The sequence below is a fragment of the Pristiophorus japonicus genome, chromosome 10 (genome assembly GCF_044704955.1).
Source record: "Pristiophorus japonicus isolate sPriJap1 chromosome 10, sPriJap1.hap1, whole genome shotgun sequence".
Lineage (NCBI taxonomy): Eukaryota > Metazoa > Chordata > Chondrichthyes > Pristiophoridae > Pristiophorus > Pristiophorus japonicus.
This window is the reverse complement of record NC_091986.1, coordinates 32,044,318-32,070,112: the sequence shown is the minus strand read 5'-3', so window position 1 is coordinate 32,070,112 and position 25,795 is coordinate 32,044,318. Positions and strand designations below refer to the sequence as shown.

Sequence of the window (25,795 nt, the reverse complement as noted above, 5' to 3'; positions counted from 1 at the left end):
CAGTGCTAATTCAGAGATTAGGGTCCTGAACTTAAGGAAAGGTAACTTCGATGGTATGAGACGTGAATTGGCTAGGATAGACTGGAAAATGATACTTAAAGAGTTGACAGTGGATAGGCAATGGCAGACATTTATAGATTACATGGATGAACTTCAACAATTGTACAAAAATAAAACGGGGAAGGTAGCTCAACCGGGGCTAACATGGGAAATTAGGGATAGTGTTAAATCCAAGGAAGAGGCATATAAATTGGCCAGAAAAAGCAGCAAACCTGAGGACTGGGAGAAATTTAGAATTCAGCAGAGGAGGACAAAGGGTTTAATTAGGAGGGGGGAAATAGAGTATGAGAGCAAGCTTGCAGGGAACATAAAAATTGACTGCAAAAGCTTCTATAGATATGTGAAGAGAAAATGATTAGTGAAGACCAATGTAGGTCCTTTGCAGTCAGAATCAGATGAATTTATAATGGGGAACAAAGAAATGGCAATCCAATTGAACAAATACTTTGGATCTGTCTTCACTAAGGAAGAGACAAATAACCTTCCGGAAATACTAGTGATTTGAGGGTCTAGCGAAAAGGAGGAACTGCAGGAAATCTTTATTAGTCAGGAAATTGTGTTAAGGAAATTGATGGGATTGAAGGCCGATAAATCCCTGCATCTCAGAGTACTTAAGGAAGTGGCCCTAGAAATAGTGGATGCATTGGTGATCATTTTCCAACATTCTATTAACTCTGGATCAGTTCCTATGGACTGGAGGGTAGCTAATGTAACACCACTTTTTAAAAAAAAAGGAGAGAGAGAAAAAACAGGCAAGTATAGACCGGTTGCCTGACATCGGTGGTGGGGAAAATGTTGGAATTAATTATTAAAGATGAAATAGCTGCGCATTTGGAAAGCAGTGACAGGATTGGTCCTAGTCAGCATGGATTTATGAAAGGGAAATCATGCTTGACAAATCTCCTAGAATTTTTTGAGGATGTAACTAGTAGAGTGGACAAGGGAAAACCAGTGGATGTGGTGTATTTGGACTTCCAAAAGGCTTTTAACAAGGTCCCACACAAGAGATTAGTGTGCAAAATTAAAGCACATTATATTGGGGGTAATGTACTGACGTGGATAGAGAACTGGCTGTCAGACAGGAAGCAGAGAGTCAGAATAAACGGGTCCTTTTCAGAAAGGCAGGCAGTGACCAGTGGGGTGCCGCAGGGTTCAGCGCTGGGATCCCAGCTATTTACAATATACATCAATGATTTAGATAAAGGAATTGAATGTAATATCTCCAAGTTTGCTGATGACACTAAGCTGGGTGGCAGTGTGAGTTGTGAGGAGGACGCTAAAAGGCTGCAGGGTAACTTGGACAGGTTAGCTGAGTCGGCAAACGCATGGCAGATGCAGTATAATGTGGATAAATATGAGATTATCCACTTTGGTAGCAAAAACACGAAGACAGAATATTATCTGAATGGTGACAGATTAGGAAAAGGGGAGGTGCAATGAGACCTGGGTGTCATGGTACATCAGTCATTGAAGTTTGGCATGCAGGTACAGCAGACAGTGAAGAAGTCAAATGGTATATTGGTCTTCATAGCGAGGGGATTTGAGTATAGGAGCAGGGAGGTCTTACTGCAGTTGTACAGAGCCTTGGTGAGGCCACACCTGGAATATTGTGTTCAGTTTTGGTCTCCTAATCTGAGGAAGGACCTTCTTGCTATTGAGGGAGTACAGCGAAGGTTCACCAGATTGATTCCCGGGATGGCAGGACTGACATATGAGGAGAGACTGGATCAACTGGATTTGTATCCACTGGAGTTAAGAAGAATGAGAGGGGATCTCATAGAAAATTCTGACGGGATTGGACAGGTTAGCGGCAGGAAGAATGTTCCCGTTGCTGGGGAGTTCCAGAACCAGGGATCACAGCCGAAGAATAAGAGGTAAACCACTTAGGACTGAGATGAGGAGAAACTTCTTCATTCAGAGAGTAGTTCACCTGTGGAATTCTCTACCGCAGAAAGTTGTTGAGGCCAGTTTGTTAGATATATTCAAAAGTGAGTTAGATATGGCCCTTACAGCCAAGGGGATCAAGGGATGTGTGGAGAAAGCAGGAAAGGGGTACTGAGGTTGAGTGATCAGCCATGATCTTTTTGAATGGTGGTGTAGGCTCGAAGGGCCGAATGGCCTGCTCCTGCATCTAATTTCTATGTTTCTATGAGACACAAGCCATGTAGGATTTTGATTGTGAACAATGATGGGCAGAAAATGATCCCCTGCTCCATCCAGCCTGTCCCACACATTTTGTGCATCACAATATGTACACTCTCTACCCGACCCAAAACCATGTGATCTCCTGGGAGAGGCGAAATAACAGATTTTTTTTTTTTTTTTTTTTAAAGTAGGCCAACTTTGGGGAAAAATCTGTGAAATTCCTTTCCGACCTCCCTAGGTAGTCAAAACTAGTCTGGGAGATTAGTTGGAATATCACAATTCAGACTTTTAAATGGTTTAAAGTTAAAAGGAAAGAATGAAAATCAGCAACGCACACATTAAATGCTGAAAATACACAGCAGGTCACTCAGCATCTGTGAAGAGAACAGAAATGTTCTTCAGAACTGTTAACACTGCTTACTTCAACACCCAGGAGCAGTGGATCGCCCGCCTGTTATACCTCCCGCCCAACTGGAAAGGACCCTTGGACAGGGAGGCAGGTGTACGATGTCTTCCGGCACTGCTGAAAGTGAAAATCAGCACTCAAGCTTTGGCAGCAGGTCAAAATTCTGCTCAAACAACATGCAAATATTACAAGTACATGCTATTTTCATTGTTTGCAACAACCCCATTAACCTTGGTATATAAGATGTGTTTGCCGATTTTTAAAAATCTCAAAAGTTGTTATAGACAACCTTGATAAGTTATCGAAACATGAGGAAATTCTACAGAATTAAATTCTGCAAAATTAAGCCTTAAAAACACACATATAATGCATAGAAGACTGTATTAGACCACATTTGTGCACAGTTCTGGTCTCCATATTTTAAAAGGGACATCGAAGTACTGGAGAATTACAAGGATGATACCAGAACTGAGAGGTTATACACATCAAGAACGATTGTACGGGCCTGGGGCTCATTTCTATAGCAACAAAGAGCAGAATTTTTCAGGGGTTTAGCGGGTGTGATCGGTGACGGGTCAGGTGGGAATTTCTTTTTTCGAAAGCGGGTCAGGACCCCGCTGTCAACCTGCCGCCACTAGCCTTTCCCAGATGTCGGGTCTGTCAGCACTGAACAAACCCAATACTCAGCGGCGGGGGAAGCAATTCAGGTCACAGCCATTTAAAAAGTATTTTGAGCTCACCTTACCATTTTACCATGTCACCCACGCTGCTCGGGGATCACGCCAGGTAAGGAAGTCGGGTATTGTGTGACCATGGAATCATGTCATTACTTGACAGCTGAAAACTTGATATAAAAGCTCCCATCATAGCTGTTCACTTTCCTAGCTCAGAAGTTGTTGTTTACTGCATTTGGAAGACAGATTGAACTTTATGAAGGTTGCAAGTATTTGGAGTAAACTCTCTATCCAATGTCAAATCATCGGAACAATCTCTCTCACCATTGATGGATCGCTTCTGTCATCTCAAGTTCATCTGCCATCGATTCCAGCAGCATCAGTGCCCTTGAAACTATCTCAACCGTTGTCCTCAGAATCCCACCATAATCATTCCCAATTCCAGCAGCACCAACACCACCACCAACCTTCTCCGCAATCAAATGATACTGCACAGGACACAGGGCATCAGCACCTGACCACATTGTTGCCTGGGACACCATGGCCAGATTTATTTCATTGCTGTACACCCTGGCAGCCACATGATGCCCCAGGCTGGCACCACCCCACACTAACACCAGAAAGCACCCCTACCAATGTCCAAGCCATTGCTTTCACACTCATCCCCATTGTGGGGGGTATTGTTATGTTTCAACATTCACTGAAACTCACTAAACCACTTGCAAAGGTCCACACAGATCTGTCCAAGAATGCAACATATTCAAAATAAAGGTTTCAATGTTTCAATGACACCACATTAATAGAAACTTTACATGAAATTGGCTAAAACATAGAAACATAGAAAATAGGTGCAGGAGTAGGCCATTCAGCCCTTCGAGCCAGCACCGCCATTCAATAAGATCATGGCTGATCATTCCCTCAGTACCCCTTTACTGCTTTCTCTCCATACCCCTTGATCCCCTTAGCCGTAAGGACCATATCTAACTCCCTCCTGAATATATCCAATGAACTAGCATCAACAACTCTCTGAGGCAGGGAATTCCACAGGTTAAAAACTCTCTGAGTGAAGAAGTTTCTCCTCATCTCAGTACTAAATGGCCTACCCCTTATCCTAAGACTATGTCCCCTGGTTCTGGACCTCCCCAACATCGGGAACATTCTTCCAGCATCTAACCTGTCCAGTCCCGTCAGAATCTTTTACGTTTCTATGAGATCCCCTCTCATCCTTCTAAACTCCAGTGAATAAATGCCCAGTTGATCCAGTCTCTCCTCATGTGACAGTCCAGCCATCCCTGGAATTAGTCTGGTGAATCTTCACTGCACTCCCTCAATAGCAAGAATGTCCTTCCTCAGATTAGGAAACCAAAACTTAACACAATATTCCAGGTGAGGCCTCACTAAGGCCCTGTACAACTGCAGTAAGACCTCCCTGCTCCTATACTCAAATCCCCTAGCTATGAAGGCCAACATGCCATTTGCCTTCTTCATTGTACCTGCATGCCAACCTTCAATGACTGATGAACCATGACACCCAGGTCACGTTGCACCTCCCCTTTTCCTAATCTGCCGCCATCCAGATAATATTCTGCCTTCGTGTTTTTGCGCCCAAAGTGGATAACCTCACATTTATCCAAATTATACTGCATCTGCCATGCGTTTGCCGACTCAGCTAACCTGTCCAAGTTACCCTGCAGCCTCTTAGCGTCCCCCTCACAGCTCACACCGCCACCTAGTTTAGTGTCATCTGCAAACTTGGAAATATTACACTCAATTGCTTCATCCAAATCGTTAATGTATATTGTAAAGAGCTGGGGTCCCAGCACTGAGCCCTGCGACACTCCAATAGTCACTGCCTACCATTCTGAAAAGGACCCGTTTATCCCGACTCTCTGCTTCCTGTCTGCCAACCAGTTCTCTATCCATGTCAGTACATTACCCCCAATAGGATGCGCTTTGACTTTGCACACAAATCTCTTGTGCGGGACCTTGTCAAAAGCCTTTTGAAAGTCCAAATACACCATATCCACTGGTTCTCCCTTGTCCACTCTGCAAGTTACATTCTCAAAAAATTACAGAAGATTCGTCAAGCATGATTTCCCTTTCATAAATCCATGCTGACTTGGACCAATCCTGTCATGGCTTTCAAAATGCACTGTTATTTCATCCTTAATGATTGATTCCAACATTTTCCCCACTACTGATGTCAGGCTAAGCGGTCTATAATTACCCGTTTTCTCTCACCCTCCTTTTCTAAAAAAGTGGTGTTACATTAGCTACTCTCCAGTCCATAGGAACTGATCCAGAGTCGTAAATGATCACCAATGTATCTATTATTTCTAGGGCCACTTCCTTAAGTTCTCTGGGATGCAGCCTATCAGGCCCTGGGGATTTAGCGGCCTTCAATCCCATCAATTTCCCGAACACAATTTCCCACCTAATAAGGATATCCTTCAGTTCCTCCTTCTCACTAGACCCACTATCCCCTAGTACATTCAGAAGGTTATTCGTGTCTTCCTTCATGACGACAGAACCAAGTATTTGTTCAATTGGTCTGCCATTTCTTGTTCCCTATTATAAATTCACCTCAATCTGACTGCAAGGGGTCTATGTTTGTCTTCACTAATCTTTTCCTCTTCACATATTTATAGAAGCTTTTGCAGTCAGTTTTCATGTTCGCTGCAAGCTTCCTCTCATACTCTATTTTCCCCCTCTTAATTAAACCCTTAGTCCTCCTCTGTTGAATTCTAAATTTCTCCCAGTCCTCAGGTTTATTACTTTTTCTAGCCAATTCATATGCCTCTTCCTTGGGTTTAACACTATCCTTAATTTATTTTGTTAGCCATGGTTGAGTCACCTTCCCCATTTTATTTTTACTCCAGACAGGGACGTACAATTACTGAAGTTCATCCATGTGATCTTTAAATGTTTGCCATTGCTTATCTACCGTCAACCCTTTAAGTATCCTTGGTCAATCTATTCTAGCCAATTCACGCCTCATACCATCGATGTTACCTTTCCTTAAGTTCAGGACTCTAGTTTCCGAATTAACTGTGTCACTCTGCATCTTAATAAAGAATTCTACCATATTATGGTCACTCTTCCCCAAGGGGCCTCGCTACAAGATTGCTAATTAGTCCCTTCTCATTACACATCACCTAATCTAGGATGGCCAGCTCTCCAGTTGGTTCCTCGACATATTGGTCGAGAAAACCATCCCTAATACACTCCAGGAAATCCTCCTCCACCGCATTACTACCAGTTTGGTTAGCCCAATCAATATGTAGATTAAAGTCGCCCATGATAATTGCTGTAACCTTTATTGCACACATCCCTTATTTCTTGTTTGATGCTGTCCCCAACCTCACTACTACTGTTTGGTGGTCTGTGCAGAACTCTCACTGCAAGGGGTCTATGTTTGTCTTCACTAATCTTTTCCTCTTCACATATTTATAGAAGCTTTTGCAGTCAGTTTTCATGTTCGCTGCAAGCTTCCTCTCATACTAGCGTTTTCTGTCCTTTGGTATTCCGCAGCTCCACCCATACCGATTCCACATCATCCAGGCTAATGTCCCTCCTTACTATTGCATTAATTTCCTCTTTAGCCAGCAACGCCACCCCGCCTCCTTTTCCTCTCTGTCTATCCTTCCTAAATATTGAATACCCCTGGACGTTGAGTTCCCAGCCTTGGTCACCCTGGAGCCATGTCTCCATGATGCCAATTACATCATACCCATTAACTGCTGTCTGCGCAGTTATTCTGAATACTCCTCGCATTTAGGCACAGCGCCTTCAGCCTTGTCTTTTTAACACACTTTGCCCCTTTAGAATTTTGCTGTAATGTGGCCCTTTTTGTTTTTTGCCTTGGGTTTCTCTGCCCTGCACTTTTACTATTCTCCTGTCTATCTTTTGCTTCTGCCTCCATTTTATTTCCCTCCGTCTCCCTGCATAGGTTGCCATCCCCCTGCTATGTTAGTTTAACTCCTCCCCAACAGCACTAGCAAACACTCCCCCGAGGACATTGGTTCCGGTCCTGCCCAGGGCAGACCGTCCTATTTGTAGTGGTCTCAACTCCCCCAGAACCGTTTCCAAAGTCCCAGGAATTTGAATCCCTCCCTTTTGCACTACTTCTCAAGCCACGTATTCATCTGAGCTATCCTGCAATTCCTACTCTGACTAGCATGTGGCACTGATAGTAATCCTGAGATTACTACTTTTGAGGTCCTACTTTTTAATTTAGCTACGAGCTCCCTAAATTCGTCTCTTAGGACCTCTTCCGTTTTTTACCTATATCGTTGGTACCTATGTACACCATGACAACTGGCTGTTCACCCTCCATTTTCAGAATGTCTTGCACCTGCTCCAAGACATCCTTGACCCTTGCACCAGGGAGGCAACATACCATCTTGGAGTCTCGGTTGCGGCTGTAGAAACGCCTATCTATTCCCCTTACAATCAAATTCCCGATCACTATTGCTCTCCTGCTCTCTTTCCTGCCCTCCTGTGCAGCAGAGCCAGCCACGGTGCCATCCCCTGATGAGTCATCCCCCTCAACAGTGCCCAAAGCGGTGTATTTGTTTTGCAGGGGGATGACTGCAGGGGACCCCTGCACTACCTTCCTTCCACTGCTCTTCCTGTTGGTCACCCATTTACTATCTGGCTGTGTACCCTTTACCTGCGGTGAGACCAACTCACTAAACTTGCTATTCATGTCATTCACAGCATCGTGCATGCTCCAGAGTGAATCCACCCGCAGCTCCAGTGCCGCAGTGCGGTCTGTCAGGAGCTGGAGGCGGATACACTTCCCGCACACGTAGTCATCAGGGACACCAAAAGCGTCCCCGACGTCCCACATAGAACAGAAGGAGCATAACACATGTCCGAGCTCTCCTGCTAATTTTTAACCCTTAGATTAACTTAAATTGGCAACAATGCTAAAGTGCTAAAGGTTACTTAAAAGACCCAAATGAGTGTGGCTTTGCAGTAATGTTTCGTGATCTACTGAGATAATTGAAAGATTTGCAACACTGTAGCCAGGTTCTCCTGACGATAGGCTGATTTAGTGTCCTGGGGAGGTCTCTTCCTTCCATTGGAAGGGAAGAGAACCTCACTGCGTGCTGTGACTCATTCCTTAAGCATCTTGAGTGAGTCGTGGGAGAGCCTGGGTGCAGCCGGGCATCTCTGTGCAGCGCTCGTCAGTGTTTGCAGCACCTCAATGCTGTAGAACACTGACACAACTGTCAAACTAAATTTGCACATGGTCTATGTAACCAGCTGAAGACGTCATCAAATGACATCATCAGACCCGCTTCCTTTAATTAGCCGGCAAATGTGCTGGACGGGCTTAACAAGCCCAATCAATGGAAAATCATTTCTACACAGTGAACTGGAGCCAGCAGCGGGGCCGGGATCCACCACCAACGTCGCTCACCATTGACCCGCTGAGTTCGGGGAAATCACAGCCATAGGAGTAGGCCATTTAGCCATTTAAGCCTGTTCCACCATTCAATAAGATTATGGCTGATCTGTGACCTAACTGTATATACCCAGATTTGCCCCATTTCCATTAATACCTTTGGTTAATAAAAATCTAGCAATCTCAGATTTAAAATTAACAATTGACCGAGCATCAACTGAAAGAGAGTTCCAATCTTTTACCACCCTTTGCATGTAAAAGTGTTTACTGATTTATTTCCTGAAAGGCGTGGTTCTAATGTTAATCTCAAATAATCTAGAAAAGAGAAGACTGAGGGGGTGAGCTGATACAGTACTTTAAAATGATGAAGGTGTTTGATAGAGTAGATAGATGTAGCTAAGATGTTTACAATTGTGGGGGAGAGCAAAACTAGGGGCCATAATTATAATCCCCAATAGGGATTTCAAGAGAAACTTCTTTATCCAGAGAGTGGTGAGAATGTGCAACTTGCTACCACAAGGAGTAGTTGTGGTAAAATGCATAGAAGCATTTAAGGGGAAGTTACTTATGTGCATGAGGGAGAAAGGAATAGAACTGATGGGGTTGGATGAGGAGAGGTTGGATGAGGAGGGGTGGAAGGAGTCTTGTTTAGAGCATACAAGAAAGAAAGACTTGCATTTATATAATGCCTTTCACAACAGCAGGAAGTCCCAAAGTACTTTACAACCAATTAAGTACTTTTGAAATGTAAGGGCCGAAATTGCCCTCCAACCGAAAGGGGGCGCACATACCGATCTTGATTTTTCTCCGCCCCATGGATTGAAGCAAAGTATTCCGCTCTTTAAATTTGTTTTCTTCCGTGAGGTGTTCAGGGTGGAAGTCAGCGTGGAACGGACATTGGTCAGTGTCATCAGCACCGTGCTGATGATGCCGCATCACAGTGAGATGTCACAATATCCCTCCCCTTCAGTTAAAGGGGAGGGCTCTGCGAACTCTCTAGTTAGTTTAGATAAGCCCACAATGGAGGTTTTCGGCCGGGCCAGCGGCCCGGTACCCAAGAGAAGGTGCCGGGTTGCTTGTTGGAGGCCAGACCAAACTTGTGGGTGCCTTTGTCAGGCCGACCTACAACTAAAATAAAATGGCTGCCACCACAGAGCACCCTCCTCTCCTTTATGGGTGGACACACTGCCCAGCCACACACAGCTTCCCACAGGGGAACACTGTCGGGTGCATCGAGTGGCGTACTCTCGCTGGAAAAACAATGGAGGGCAATTTCTGAAATGTCGGCGACTCTGCGCTGACTAGGCGGGAATCCATACCGACCCTCTTTGAGGTAGTCATGGCTCTTATAGAAGGGGCAATTTTGGCCCCGTAGTCACTGTCACATTGTAGAAAACACCAGCATAGATCAGTTGGGTTGAACGATCTGTTTCAGTGCTGTGCATTCTATGTAATTCTACCAGGCATAGTATGAAACTGCCTCAAGGAATTTGTCGCAAATTGAAATACTGTTACACCACAATTAAACTGAAAATGGAAAGAATTAGCTATCTCTGCTTTTGACTACAAAACACTGGCAGACTGTGCTGACCTACAGGGTTCCAAAAGTACCATGAAGATAAAATATTCTATCAGAGTGATTTGTTGAAAAGTCTTTTGTTCGTGTAACCTTAGAGTCACAGGCATTGTCAAATCCCCTTCCCTCATAATTCCCTATGTAGGTGTTCGCAGTATGCAGTTCGATACATATAAAGAGGCATTTGAACTGTTTGCTTTTTCCACACTCCTCTCTAAGTATATCTTAGTGAGTATAACTGCTAAGAATACACAATTTTTGCTGTAAATTTTCTATAAATTGACCAAACTTAAAAGCTTGACCAAATGCAATGACCCAGCATGCTTTGGAAAGCCAAAAGCTTGATTCCTTTGGGAACTTTGTAAAACAGTTGAAGCAGCGAGTTGTTCTTGCAGATAAGGGGGAGTAACTGACCTTGGATGAGAATGGACTGTTTAGCTATCACAAGGAAAAACAAGACAATCTGTAGACAATTATGTCTTGGAGGCTACTGAGGTAAAACATTAAAACATTTAATTAACTGACTGTTAAAGAAAGAAAGACTTGGATTTATATAGTGTCCTTTCATGACCACCGGAAGTCTTAAAGCACTTTACAGCAAATTACATACTTTTGGAGTGTAATTACTGTTGTAATGTGGGAAACGCGGCAGCTAATATGTGCACAGTTAGCTCCCACAAACAGTAATGTGATAATGACTAGATAATCTGTTTTTTGTTATGTTGATTGAGAGAGAAATGTTGGCCAGGATACCAGGGATAACTCCCCTGCTATTCTTCAAAATAGTGCCACGAGATCTTTTACGTCTACCTGAGAGAGCAGACAGGGCCTCGGTTAAACATCTCATCTGAAAGACGGCACCTCTGACAGTGCAGCACTCCCTCAGCAGTGCACTGGAGTTTCAGCCTAGATTTATGTGCTCATGTTCCTGGAGGGGGACTTGAACCCACAACCTTCTAACTCTGAGGTGAGTGTGCTACCCGCTGAGCCACAGCTGACACATTTGTGTTAAGAAGAAGAAGAAATGAAGACATGCACGCAGTGGGCAAGTTACCAAGTTTTGAGGTATAAACAGTGCAGCGAAAAGACATTTGGAGCTGCAGTCAAGGCAACCTGGTCAGTTGCCAGTTAAAGTCGTATGTCTAGTCAGCACCGAACCGACCACTCGTTGGTTTTAGTATATATGTGGTTTATCTATGTGGTTTGCTTATCATAGTTTGATTTTAAATTAAGGGAATAATCCTATATATGCTGAAGTATAATCAAGGAGGTATTATACGCAACAGTTTTGTGTGAACTTGCTTGTAATTTCTTCCTGATCTTAAGTAAAAGGAAGCTTTGCACAGATTCATTGGTTTTTGTGTTGTTTTGTTCCATGGGTACAAACACTATAAACTGTTGGACGGGGCAAGGAGTTATTTCTGCACATCCTACATTTCAAAATTTGAAAGCTATTTGTAAATATACCAATTGATCATCCACTGTCATCCGCATGGATGAAATGGTGGCTTTATAATAATGGAGTGAAGTTGTAAAATAATATTTCAAGCAGAATTTTCCTCATCAATTGTGGTAAGGAACTCTTCTGATATTAATCCTGGTGGTGGGTGGTTTGGTGATGAGTAACTGGAGCATGAAGGACCTCCAGCCATCAGTTTTCCACTTAAGCAGCCTATTCGTTACTACCCATTTTGGCACTTGGCAATGTTGAATTTTACTCCCCAGTGTCTGTTACATTCAGACACATATCAAAAAGGCACACCAAAAACAATCTCATTGAAACATACAAAATTCTTACAGGGCTTGACAGGGTAGATGCAGGGAGAATGTTTCCCTTGGCTGGGAGTCAAAGAACCAGGGGTCGTAGTTTCAGAATAAGGGGTCGGCCATTTGGACTGAGATGAGGAGATATTTCTTCACTCAGAGGGTGGTGAATCTTTGGAATTCTCTCCCCCAAAGGGCTGTGGAGGCTCAGTCATAGATTATATTCAAGACAGAGATTGATAGATTTTTGAATATTAAAGGAATCAAAGGAAATGGGGATAGGGCAGGAAAGTGGTGTTGAGGTAGAAGATCAGTCATGATCTTATTGAATGGCAGAGTAGGCTCGAGAGGCCGAATGGCCTATGCCTGCTCCCATTTCTTATGTTAGCCTTTCCATTCTTTCAAATGTTCATCGGACTACAGTACGTTTTTAAATTTCTTTTTTTTAAATTTTACCAAAGTCTTGTGTTTCATTCAAGAAAAGTTTTTCAGTATTATAGTCATTACTGATTGCTGAAATTACTTGGTATAGTTAAAAATTCTGTGGGTTTTATTTCCAAAGACAATTACCCAGGCGTGAGTGTGTCGTGCAGGTACCGGGGTAGGCAGGAAGCGCACATGATGAAGCCGTCATGAGGCCGGGCCCATTTTCACTCCTGGACCATGATCCAGAATGGATTTCTGCCCAAACCCGACGAGAACAACATGGAAGCCAGTAGGCAGGAGCGGGTGTTCACACACCAGAAGAACGCCTCCAGGGACCCAAGGAAAAGATCCCTGGTGAGTATGGAGGGCTGGTGCACAAAGGCGATCGCAGACGGGGGTAGAGTGAGCAAAGTCCGGGATATGATAGAGACAAGATTTCCTTGTGGGGCCTGGAGGATCATTCCTGTTGCTCCAGGCACACTGGATAACCAGAACGTGAAAAGTTTAGCAAGCCTGGGCCTCTTCTACAATCCTGATAGATGGCAAATGTCCCTGGCAGCTCCGCCAATAGACTTCACTGCCAGAAACGGCAGTTAAAATCGCACCGGGGTCCAAACCAATGCTCCCCCAATTGTGTGTTTGAGTGTGCAGCCCCTTTTAATGGGCTGCATGACCCATTCACAGATTCACGTGAAACCTAACACTGAAAAAGCCGGTCCCAGCCTGCGCGGGGTCGGCAGAGAGTCACGAGACTGCACACCTTGGCAGGAACGTTGGTCAGAATAGCATCATCGTACCCCGATTTATTAAATAATAATGAGGCTCTCTGACTGGCAGCGACTAGTGGCTGTGACGCTGCCAAATGAGCAGCAGTTAAAGTGGTGGCAGGGGAAAATGCATCAGGAGCGCAGCAGGAAGCTGATGGTCGCCATTTTAACCAGCTGCCCACACCATTCCCATCAGACGGGCATGGTTAAAATCAGCCCTATTTAATGATTCCGTTTGGTTTTCTCAATGCTGTGGCTAAAAGGGTTACATCCTGTAGGGTAGCCCATAATAAGCTCCTTTTGAATTTTAAATGTTAATCTCAGAACCATGACCAGCATAATGGCCTGGGAATTTCTCTCTTTGCATTAAGTATACAACGTAACGCTCCCAGTCAGTTTGTCAATGTTTTGGTGAAATGGTGGAATGAAGCTACTGACAGAGGAATTCCTGTATATTATCTGAATTTTTTCAACAACAACAACTTGAATTTATGTAGCACCTTTAATATAGTGAAATGTCCCAAGGCGCTACACAGGAGTATTATGAGATAAAAATTTGACACCGAGCCGCATAAGTAGAAATTAGGGCAGGTGACCAAAAGCTTGGTCAAAGAGGTATGTTTACTGGAGCATCTTGAAGGAAGAAAGGTTTGGGCAGGGAGTTCCAGAGCTTGGGGCTTAGGCAACAGAAGACACGGCCACCAATGGTTGAGCGATTATAATCAGGGATGCTCAAGAGGGTAGAATTAGAGGAGTGCAGACATCTTGGGGGTAAGTGGGGCTGGAGCAGATTACAGAGGTAAGGAGGGGCAAATCCATGGAGGGATTTGAAAATATGAGAATTTTGAAATCGAGGCATTGCTTAAACGAAAGCCCATATTAGCAAATAACATTCACACTTACCCCTTGCCGTGCACCTCCACAATGATAAATAGTACTGCAAAACATTTATTAATCTTTCTCATGCTTTGTTGGGCTAGCTGATTTCATTAGTGTTAAGCCAGTATAACAAATATACAGGATACAATTCAACTCTTAGTCAACCATTTTTAAAGAAACAATTTGAGGCAAAAAGAAAAACTTGTATTTATATAGCACCTTTCACAATCTCAGGACGTCCCAAAGCACTTTACAGCCAATAAAGTACTTTAGGAGACAATTTATAGTGATGGTTGAGGGACACCAGGAAGAACTTCCCTGCCCTTCTTCGAAATAGTGCCACGTGATCGTTTACATCCACCTCAGAGGGCAGACGGGGCCTCGGTTTGACATCTCATCTGAAAGACGTATATTAACAAACAAATGTGTTTCGATTAAATTCCTCTGTCACTATTTTAGCGCAGTTGTTAATCAGTTTAACATGAATGCGCTTGTATGCTAATAATCCATTTGGACACATTTGTTCCTAATTATAGCTATGCAATTCATCCATAATTTTGATAATGTTCTTAACACCTCTTGCATTTGACAATGCTGAGATGAGGAATCCATTACCTCTACAGACAGCTCGCCAGTTACACGTTTTTCCCGTTTGCTTTCACTTTTAACTTCTTTGTTCCATCAATTCACCTTCTCTCACTGTCCTTGGTAAATATTTTTAATACATCTTTTGTCAGAATTTCATTTATATTCATTTAATCTATCAGTTGAGAAGTGATTCTAATGCATTATTCATATCTCTATAAACTAGTGAGCAGCTGAATACTACATTCATAATCAACTTTTGAATACACATCAAAATTGCAGCACCATTAGAATAGGTTACAGAAAAAAAGATGCAATATGCAAAAGCAAAATACTGCGGATGCTGGAATCTGAAATAATAACAGAAAATGCTGGAAATCTCAGCTGGTCAGGCAACATCTGTGGAGAGAAAAAGAGAGTTATCGTTTTGGGTCGACGACCCGATATATAGTGTGATTCCACAAAAGCATCTCATCTTTATAATAGTCTTTTAGCCTCTGGTCAGCGATGGACTAGAGATGTTGTGGCCATTCTGCTTACAGTTATCTATTTACCTTGGTCTCTGTTTAATCACTGTTCACAATATTAACTATTTGATGTGATGTGTTAGAAACAAGTAAGTTTTAAGGACAGAAATTGCTGCTGACGATACATGTAGATAAACATTGGGGTCTGGAGTTACCGTTTGATGGCGCTGTTTTTTTCGGCGCAATTCTCCGAATTCTCCGTAACCGGCGCAAAAGATCACGGAATTTTGACTGCAAATTACATTCAGCACAACTCGCGTTTCCGCGATCTTTTTTGCTAGTTTTAAAAGCATTGTGCTAGAAGCAGGCCCCGCCCACATAACTCTCCTCCTCCCCTCCCCGGGTGAATTAATCATCAGTGAGAGTTTCTGCTAACTGCACTCGTTTGCAGGCCTTCAAGGAGCCTGCAATAAATTAAGCTGAATATTTTGGGCACAAGGACACTAATAGGCATGTTTTGAAAGGATTTGAATTATTTTTTTTTTAATTTTACTTCGGAACTAACTACTGCTTGCCAAAGTAAAGTCATTTTTAGTATTTAAAATCAAGTTACTCACAGGTGGTGGTTGCCACTGTGATTTAAAATGCTTATTTTTGTGTTAAACCCAATTTCAGCTGTAGTAATCAAATTTTATCAAGTTACCATTCTTAAATATATATCAAAGAATATTTATGAAAGCAAATTTACTTTAAAAACATTACGTTTTAAAAAGTCATCCGATTGCGCTGGTTCATGGCAGGTTTTGCGTTCGGTGAATGAGTTTGAGTGGATCTCGGGGAGAAACAGCACTTTGCAAAAGCAGGTGCAATTTCAGACATAATTTGCGGCAAAATCGCCGATTGCACCCAAAGCGGAAACTCTAATGGGATTCAATGACAATCCCCTGTCCACTGTAAGTGTTTCAGTTCGAATAACAGCCAGAGGAGTGTTATCCAAATATGTTCGGATCTTTCAAAGCGTGGCACCTTCATGATGGGCCAAATTACCGCCTCCTGTGCTGCATGATTCTATGTTAAGTATTCATCACACTAATGCTGCTGACAGCAATTTCTAGCCTTTAATTACCAATGTTCTAACTTTCAAAACTGCACCGAAATGCATACCTTTATTAGCATCCATCCCCCCAACTGCATACAGAGCTCCAACCGTAGACTTCCGAGGCCGAGTCCTTGGACTTTGCATTAAAGGTCGTCTCTCTGGTAACAGATGGTACTTCATGGCTTCAAGAATGAGTTTTTGGCACTCCAGGTCATCCTTGAAGAGAGCGTTATTTTCAAGGTCTGCCAAAAGCTGTAACACAATAAATAAATAAACAAACAAACAAAACAAACTAACTTCAGGTAATTGATTTCTACATTTGCTAGGTAACTGCTAATAAAGTATATACAGAACAGGGGATAGTCAAGGGGCTATGGGGGGGAGGAACTTACCACAATCACAATCAATAAAGAGGTGGTACTCAGTAGGATAATGGATAAAGGCAGGTAAATCCCCTGAACCTGATGGCTTTTATCCTAGGGTCTTAAGAGAAGTAATGGCAGAGATAGAGGATGCATTGGTTGTAATTTAACAAAATTTCTTGGATTATGGGGAGGTCCCAGCAGATTGGAAAACTGCAAATGTAATGCCTCTATTTAAAAAAGGAGGCAGACAAAAAGCAGGAAACTATAGACCAGATAGCCTAATATCTGTGGCTGGGAAAATGTTGGAGTCCATTGTTAAAGAAGCAGTAGCAGGATATTTGGAAAAGCATAATTCAGTCAGGAAGAGTCAGCATGGATTTATGAAGGGGAAGTCATGTTTGATAAATTTGCTGGAATTCTTTGAGGATGTAATGAACAAGGTGGATAAAGGGGAACCAGTGGATGTGGTGTATTTGGATTTCCAGAAGGCATTTGACAAGGTGCCTCATAAAAGGTTACTGCACAAGATAAAAGTTCACGGGGTTGGGGGTAATATATTAGCATGGATAAAGGATTGGCAAACTAACAGAAAAGAGAGCGTTGGGATAAATGGTTCATTCTCAGGTTGGCAATCAGTAACTTGTGGGATGCCGCAGGGATCAATGCTGGGACCCCAACTATTTACAGTCTATATTAACAACTTGGAAGAAGGGACTGAGTGTAACGTAGCCAAGTTTGCTAATGATACAAAGATGGGAGGAAAAGCAATGTGAGGAGGACATAAAAAACCTGCAAAAGAACATAGACAGGCTAAGTGAGTGAGAAACATTTGGCAGATAGAGTATAATGTTGGAAAATGTGAGGTTATGCACTTCGCAAAATCGAAGAGCAAATTATAATTTAAATGGAAAAAAATTGCATAGTGCTGCAGTACAGTGGGACCTGGGGGTACTTCTGCATGAAACACAAAAGGTTAGTATGCAGGTACAGCAAGTGATCAGGAAATCCAATGGTATCTTGGCCTTTATTGCAAAGGGGATGGAGTATAAAAGCAGGGAAGTCTTGCTGCAGTTATACAGGGTATCGGTGAGGTCACACCTGGAATACTGCGTGCAGTTTTGGTTTCCATATTTACGAAAGGATATTCTTGCTTTGGAGACAGTTCAGAGAAGGTTCATGCGGTTGATTCTGGTGATGAGGCGGTTGACTTACGAGGAAAGGTTGAGTAGGTTGGGCCTCTACTCATTGGAATTCATAGAATGAGAGGTGATCTTATCGAAACGTATAAGATTATGAGGGGTATTGAAAAGCTGGATGCAGTACAGTTCTGATTTCCATATAGAAAGGATATACTTGCTTTGGAGGTAGTTCAGAGAAGGTTCACTCAGTTAATTCCGGAGATGAGGGGGTTGACGTATGAGGAAAGGTTGAGAAGGTTGGGCCTCTACTCATAAGTGTGCAGAAGAATGAGAGTGATCTTATCGAAACATACAAGATTATGAGTGGGCTTGACAAGGTGGATGCAGAGGGGATGTTTCCACTGATGGGGGAGACTAGAACTAGAGGGCATGATCTTAGAATAAGGGGCCGCCCATTTAAAACTGAGATGAGGAGTAAATCTGTGGAATTCGCTGCCTCAGAGAGCTGTAGAAGCTGGGTCATTAACTGATAAGGGAATAAGTGGTTATGGGAAGCGAGCAGGGAAGTGGACCTGAGTCCATGATCGGATCAGCCATGATCGTATTAAATGGTGGAGCAGGCTTGAGGGGCTGGATGGCCTACTCCTGCTCCTATTTCTTATGTTATGTTTTTATTATAGTGGGTATTGTGGAAGGAGTTGCAAGGCTGTAATTCAATCGAGCGGTTCTGATGAAATCGTAAAGGAAAGAAGAGTTCAAATGGTTTATCAATGTCAGCAGAACTTCAAGGTTAAATGTTAGGCTTGTAACTTTCTCTATGGCAGATTTTATTTTCTATAACATATATTGCATTTCTGAAGTGCAACAATTTTATTGGTGATACCTGTCATTATACTGCGCTGCTGAAGCGATTGTGAATTGCCAGCCGATTGATAATAAAAGCTGAGAGAATCATTATGTATTCAAATCTGCCATGTATACCTTCGCGGCTTTAAGGGCATCAATTGCTCCCTTAAGCGGTCTGGGCATCTTACTTTTATGGGAATTGACTGCCCTATATCTACTTGTATGATGGCTCAATCCAGGAATAGCATCTCCTTGCGATTTGGACAGGACACCCACAACTTCTGCACCTATGCTTCTTCCATCTCTACGAAGGTGGATCAGATATGAACAGAGCCAGTTACAGTACCATCTCAAGATGCAACGCACAGAAGCAGAGGGTCAAATCAAAAGATACCCGCCGACACCAAGCAGTCACTTACTCCTGCCACTGGGGACAGCACCTAGAAAGAGCACTAGGTTAGGCTCCACAGCAGCCAAAACATCACCAAAGCAAAGCACCAGAGCAACAAATGCTAGGCATACACACCAATCAATTACAGAGTATTCAATTTCGTTACAGTGCATTTCAACTGTGTCGGGAGAATTTTCATGGTCAGGTGTAACATAAAATATTAACGGATAAAGGATTGGGAGTCGTGATAGCTGAGTTAGTGCAGAAGCCAATGTTGGTGAGAGAACCGTTGGCCATTGCATTATGTACATGTTGAGGACTGTGTGTGCATTGCGTGGATAGGGCATTTCGATGAAGGTCTTATTAATGAGATCCTGCCATATAGCTCTAGTTGCCTGCAAAGATGGCTTAGCAGGAATATCTTCTGCCTCCTCAACTTTGTCTTGCTTTGCTCTTGGCTATGGATAGATGTCCTCTTCCTCACTTGCTATTTGCCTCTTTGCATGACAAAGTTTTGAAGTATGCAGCAGACTGCAATGGTCTCAGAGATCCTGGTGGTGGTTATTGGAAGGTGCCCTTTGATGTGTGCTGCAGCAGAAGCTCTGGTTCGAGATGTCTGCAGTGTGTTCAATAACGATCTTGGTGAATGCATGGGCCTTGTCTCTGATGGCTGCTCTTTATTGTTGTCTCAAAGGTGTCAGGACCTAGAGCTCAATATGGCAGCCTAGATCACCCAAGAGCCACCCTTGCAAATTTCTTTCCCCATCAAGTCATTCTGGAAAGGTGGATTGTCTTAACATGAAAGCATCATGACTGATGCCTTAGAAGCAGCCATTAACTTCTTGTAATGGTCAAAAACAATCTGCATGTGGATGAATCGGATGCCCTCGCATTTCATGAACAGTATGAAATGGTGTAATTTGCCCGTACAGTCATGAGTGAAAATAATGCCCTGGAATTTGAAGATTACTATCCCCTGGAAAAAAGTTACATAGTTCTCTCATTCTACTGTTGATTGCCCTATGGAATCGATGAAGTTGTTTGACCTAGTGAACAACACATCAATCATCTACATCTGCAAACTACAGATTGACTAATGTTCACTGTAGGAGCCTGCAATGTGCCAGAGATGTTAAGAGTTCTGTGGAAAACCAGTCAAAGGGTTCTGAACTGTGGTAAGCATAATGGCATTCAGCATACGTTATAACAATTGATTATGACATATAAAAAGGAGAATATTATATTGTGTAAAAGATCAAATAGCTACTTCAATCCTTACCTGTTGTTTGGAAACCAGCCATCACATTCCTGAGCTCTGAATTATTTTCCTAAATCTGTTTGTCTTGTTACATCTCTACTTTCAAACACTTCATCAAAACCAAGCTCTTCATTAAGAGTTTTGATGGGGGAGGAGAGGTGGGGGGGAGGAGGAGAGTTTTGATCCAGGGAAAAGAAGAGAGGAGAGTTTTGATCCGGGGGGGGGGGGGGGGGGAGGAGAGAGGAGAATTTTGATCTGGGGGGGGAGGAGAGAGGAGAATTTTGATCCGGCAGGGGGAGGAGAGAGGAGAGTTTTGATTGGCGGGGGGGGGGGGGGGGGGAGGGGGAAGAGAGGAGAGTTTTGATTGGGGAGGGGGGGCAGGAGAGGGTGTCGTAACTGAGTAGCCAGTAATTTTAATGAGCTTACTCAAAACTTTCCTTAACCCTGTTGTTGAAAATACTTTCCTACAAGCAGGAGGTACTTCTATTTTTTTATTTGGATATTTTGAAAAAATGTAAATATGTTTTGTCTCTTTACTATTTTTATTTTTGTAGTTTAAGCTTCCATGAATGCTTCTGTTATATAGTAAATTAACTTTGCGAAGTTTGTCAGTCCTGTATAGCTGTTTGATCCTATTCACATTCTTTAGTCAAGTCATTAAGTATCTACCTGCGCTGATTTCTTAACTCTCCGCAAGTGTTTTCTGTGCGGCTACAAATGGCCACATATGCTGGCCTAAGTTAGTTTGGAACAACTATTAGCTGTTTAGGCTTAAATGGCCAAAACGGGCATAGGTGGCTGGTAACGTCCCCTTTTGAAAAAAAAAACGAAACAAAAAAAAAATCCTAACGAACTCACTTACACTGACGCAAATTCAATGTGCAAAATGGGGATTTTTAAGATACTCCAGAAAAATCAAGTTGCTCCAAAAAAAACCGGAGCAACTCCTGAGCAAATTTGGGCCCAATAAGATGGACCTTACTTCATCATGAACCCTAGCCCTAACAAATCCCTATTATCAAATATACTTGTTTCTAATTCATGACCTTTTATATTCCAGGGTCAGCGTGCTTCAGTCTGCAGATTCAGTTTTGTGGATAAGGGCAGATGCAGGAAGTCTGCCTAAGATGCAAGCTGACCTACTTCGCATCCCTTCACTCATCCCCGTCTTCCTCTAAATAGAAAAATGACCATTGGAACGGCAATTTTCTACAGTGAAATTGTAGCAACAGAAAAACAAGCAGACAATTAAATCTTTTAGCCAAAATGTCAAAGAACAGACAGAAATAAGTACGGAAAATAAACCGAGCACAAAACTAGAAAAAGCCACTTTGAAATTCTTACCAAAACACTGCAGATCCCCTTTTAAATACAGACTTACTGTGAGCCCATGATGTGTCTGCCCTGCCACCTGTCTTGTTTGGGGGGAATTCAACACATTCCAAGTGAGACTCAAGAGACATTACCTGTACACCAATATGGATTCCATTACACTATATCAATATATTCAAATATAAAAATTAAACTTTTGCCAAGAGCTCCTTGGGACTGCCTTAAGTCCTTGCTGGAAGCCTGCACATGACATATAATGACTGGAGATCTGGCAAGATAGGAACATAGGAACAGGAGTAGACGATTTAGTCCATTGAGCTTTTCTGCCGTCCAATGAGTTCATGGATTGATCTATGACCCAACCTATAACCAACCGCCTTTGTCCCATATCCCTTAATTACTTTGGTTAACATAAATCTTTCAATCTCAGATTTTAAATTAACAATTGATCTAGCATCAACTGCTGTTTGTGGAAGAGAGTTCCAAACAGCTGGTAGGAGCTAGTTTTTGAAGATGCATTTACTGACCTTGACCACTGATCTGAGCTCATGTAGCTTCTTTGGGCTCTGTAGCCAGGTTATGGGGGTGACACTGCTGGCAGTGACAGCCTCAGTGATGTGGTCTCACATTGTTCTTTCTGGAGGATTTCCTGGCCCTTGTGGATAGAGAACCTTTGAGTGTTACAGTACTGATCCCCTGAACACAGCTAGAGTGCTACATGCAGGGCTGGGTGCCCCATCCCTGGGTTGCTGAACCATTTGTGTTTGTGCTGAAGCACTTCTAGCATTTATTTTAGGTGTAGAAGGCAATTTAGCTTTAAGAGCTGTAGAGTCTCATTTGGGAATTCTTTTCAAACACTCTTTTTTTTCCCAGCAGGCAGTTGAGCTCTAAGGGCTATAAACTGCCTATTTTTACAAGATTTTAATCTTTTTTTAATTTCAGAAGGCAGTTCCCCTTTAAGAGACTGAACTGCTTTCGCAAATGACAGCCTTGCTTTAAGAGAAGACTGTTCTTGCTGCAATGACACTATGGCCACGCTACATTGGGGCATCCTGCCGGAACGAGCAGCACCAGAACAGTGAGTTAGCGCTGGTCTAATGCTCATGTACCAGTCCTGTCAGTGCCACCATTTCCGACAGCTGTTAACACCGGCCCACCATGGCACCGACACGTTTTTACTGGTATCAAATTTCTTGACCCAAGATTGATATCTGGCTGATTTTACACCCCACCCACCCCCCGCCCAAAACTCTGGTACGACTAGCAATGGTAACCTGAAAATATATCCTTATATATACTGGCAGTACTCTACATGCAGAAGGAGCTCTGCTATCTCTTCTACCATCTTTATATCCCCAGGTCGTGGGCACAAGTCAGGATGAAATTGTCGAGTTTTTTTTTTTAAAAAGCTACATCTGTTTTTTGTGATTATTTCATCACACATCCGAAGAAAAATCGAAGATTCTTACAGCGACAAAAACACTAGAAGAGGCAGGAGAAAAAGCTATTTAGCAACAAACTCATTAAAACAACACCTGAAGCAAACTCATCTTCTACCTCTGTCTGGAAGTGATTATGATGATGAAAAGCCACTTGCTCTGCTTCTCCCGAGACCCTGTATTAATGCCGAGCATGTTGAAACTACATCATCATTCGGGTCTGAATCCCCTTCTGGTGCTTTGTGTCTCAGTTCTAAACTCATGTGAATGCATAGCGAAAGTTGGGGGGCGATTTTAACCCTACTCGCTCAGTTGAAATCTGGCGACTGGGCAGTTAAAATCGCCCTGGCTCTTGCCTGTCTGAAAGCCGCCATGATCGCAACATCTGCAATTTTAACCTATTCTACCGAGCAGGCAGCAAGGACACGTGTCCAGAGTCAACAGGGTCCTTCTTTACATCTGCATGTTGCGACCCGAGGATATCGAGACCCGACTATAATTTTAATTCAGGCCTGAGCGGGGAATCCACCTGGACTTAAAATTGGGGCCAATATTTTGAGCTGCTGAAATAGGAACTGGACAATAATGCTTCACGTACTTTGATTAGTTTTCTCATTTCTAATTGTAATTTGTATGTATCTTTCTATTTTTTGCCGATATTTGATTATGCTTTGTGCTGTTAATGTTGTACTGTGTATGGGCTCAATTTTGCCCAAGCCTGTTTTCTGGCGTATTATCACAGAGTTACGCCCATTTTCCTAGGCCAGAATCGCGGCAGAAATATTTTGCAAAGTTTCCCCGATGTATAATTCAAATTTGGCACCGCGCACTGTGTCCAGTTGTCTCGGGGGGTGGAGCCAGCTGTCTATGCCAAAAAACGATGCCGCAACTTCTGCGCATGCGTGACAAAAAAAAGGGACTTTTTGACGTCATTTCACCAGATGCACATGCACAGTACAGCTCCGGGTTGGCAATCGGCCATTTTTAAAGAGCCTGTTGTGTGAGAAGGAGTGCTCTATGAGAGCGTTGGATAAAATCGGATCTGCAGCAATACAAGATGCAATGCGGTGTAAGAACCAAGAATTTCTTACAGGATGAAGTGGAGGCACTAGTTACTGTCATTGAGAACAGATGGCAGGAAGGAGCTGGCTACCAGCAGACGTCACATAAAAGTTCCATCCAAAGAAATGAAGAAACGCTGGAACCAAGTTGCGGAAGATTACTGTGCAGTGGTGACCACCACGAGATCTGGAGGCCAATGTAAAAAGAAGTGGCAGGACCTTGGTCAAGTAGTTAGTACAAGTAATATTTTCATTTATTCAAAGGAATTGCAATTGTAAATGTGACCAGCTGTGTATGTCCCACCCAGCAGAAAGACACCCTCTCTAAAAAGTTGCATTTTCATCTTTGCAGAGGAAGGTGGCACATAATAAAAGGGAAAAAACTCGAACAGGAGGAGGCCCGGCAAATCTGCACCTACTGGCACCCTTGGAAGAGAGGGTCGCTGCTTTGATGGGTCCTTCCTGGAGAACTGAACAAGCTGGGCCCACACTCGCAGGAGAGGGTAAGTGCTGCAAATTCCAGAGTCTGGCTTTGCTAAATGTTAAGTACTGTTGGGCTAGCCATGCTTTGGTTCCTGGTGATGTCTCTGTCAGCTACGCTTCGATTGATGCAATGCGCTATCATTCATCGTGGTCCTTCAAATCAGCCTGCTGCCTGCGCTGTGTGAGCCTACTCATGCCACCCATTCTGCCCCCTCCCCTGCTGCTAACCATTTCTCTGTGTTCTGTTATATTTGGCAGAACTTGAGGTGAACCCTAACGATGCAAAAGATTATTCAAACGAGGACAAGCCTAAAGCAGAGAACATCTTCCAATCCCACCCTCCAAACAAAGAGCATGGGGGTGAGGGGGAGGGGATGGAGATTGATGAAGCCCCCACTGTTTCACTGACTTTGGAGGAGGTGTAGGTGCCGCCCATCGAGGTGGCAGCCCCTTCTGTGACTAGTGGTTTGAATGTTGGTGGGATATGCCATGGTTTCCTCCCATCCGAGGCTGCAGGTCCCAGTGGTGTGGTGCAGCGAGGCACACCCAGGGCACCACCATCCGAGGCTGCGGGTCCCAGTGGTGTGGTGCAGTGAGGCACACCCAGGGCCCCACCATCCAAGGCTGCGGGTCCCAGTGGTGTGGTGCAGCGAGGCACACCCAGGGCCCCACCATCCGAGGCTGCGGGTCCCAGTGGTGTGGTGCAGTGAGGCACACCCAGGGCCCCACCATCCAAGGCTGCGGGTCCCAGTGGTTGCGTGCAGCGAGGCACACCCAGGGTGAGGAGGGGAAGGGGAGCTCCACAGCGCTCTCCTGAGGTGCAGGATCTAACAGATGTGGTTCAGATGGTGGCAATGAGTGTGCAATAACTCCTGGACACCCTCAGTGGGGTGGGTGATGAAGTAGCGGGACTGTCGGGAGAAGTAACAGAAATCTCACGAGAAATGGGAACGACATCTGGGATCATGAGTGAGGGAATATCTCAGTCAGCTGAAACCATGTCAGTGACCATGAGGGAGGAAATCTCACAGGTGGTGCAAACATTATCAATGAACATGAGGGAAGGAATGTTGCAGGTCACTGAGACACTGTCAGGGATGAGGGACAGCATGTTGGAGTTAGCTGCTGCAATAAGGGAACACACCCATTGACAGAATCAACTGTCACTCGCACTCCAATCCCCACTCCAGCCTCTGCAGAGCCCCAAGCCGAGCCCTCCA

At 43.6% G+C, this 25,795-nt stretch overlaps 1 protein-coding gene across 1 annotated transcript in view; it reads right to left on the bottom strand.

Moving 5' to 3' along the window:
* LOC139274963 (kelch-like protein 1) overlaps positions 1 to 25,795 on the bottom strand; it is a 334,700-nt gene that overhangs the window by 140,936 nt on the left and 167,969 nt on the right. The window contains exon 5 of the mRNA XM_070891749.1: positions 16,327 to 16,513. Coding sequence (XP_070747850.1) covers positions 16,327 to 16,513 — 187 coding nt within the window. The remainder of the gene's footprint in view (positions 1 to 16,326; positions 16,514 to 25,795) is intronic.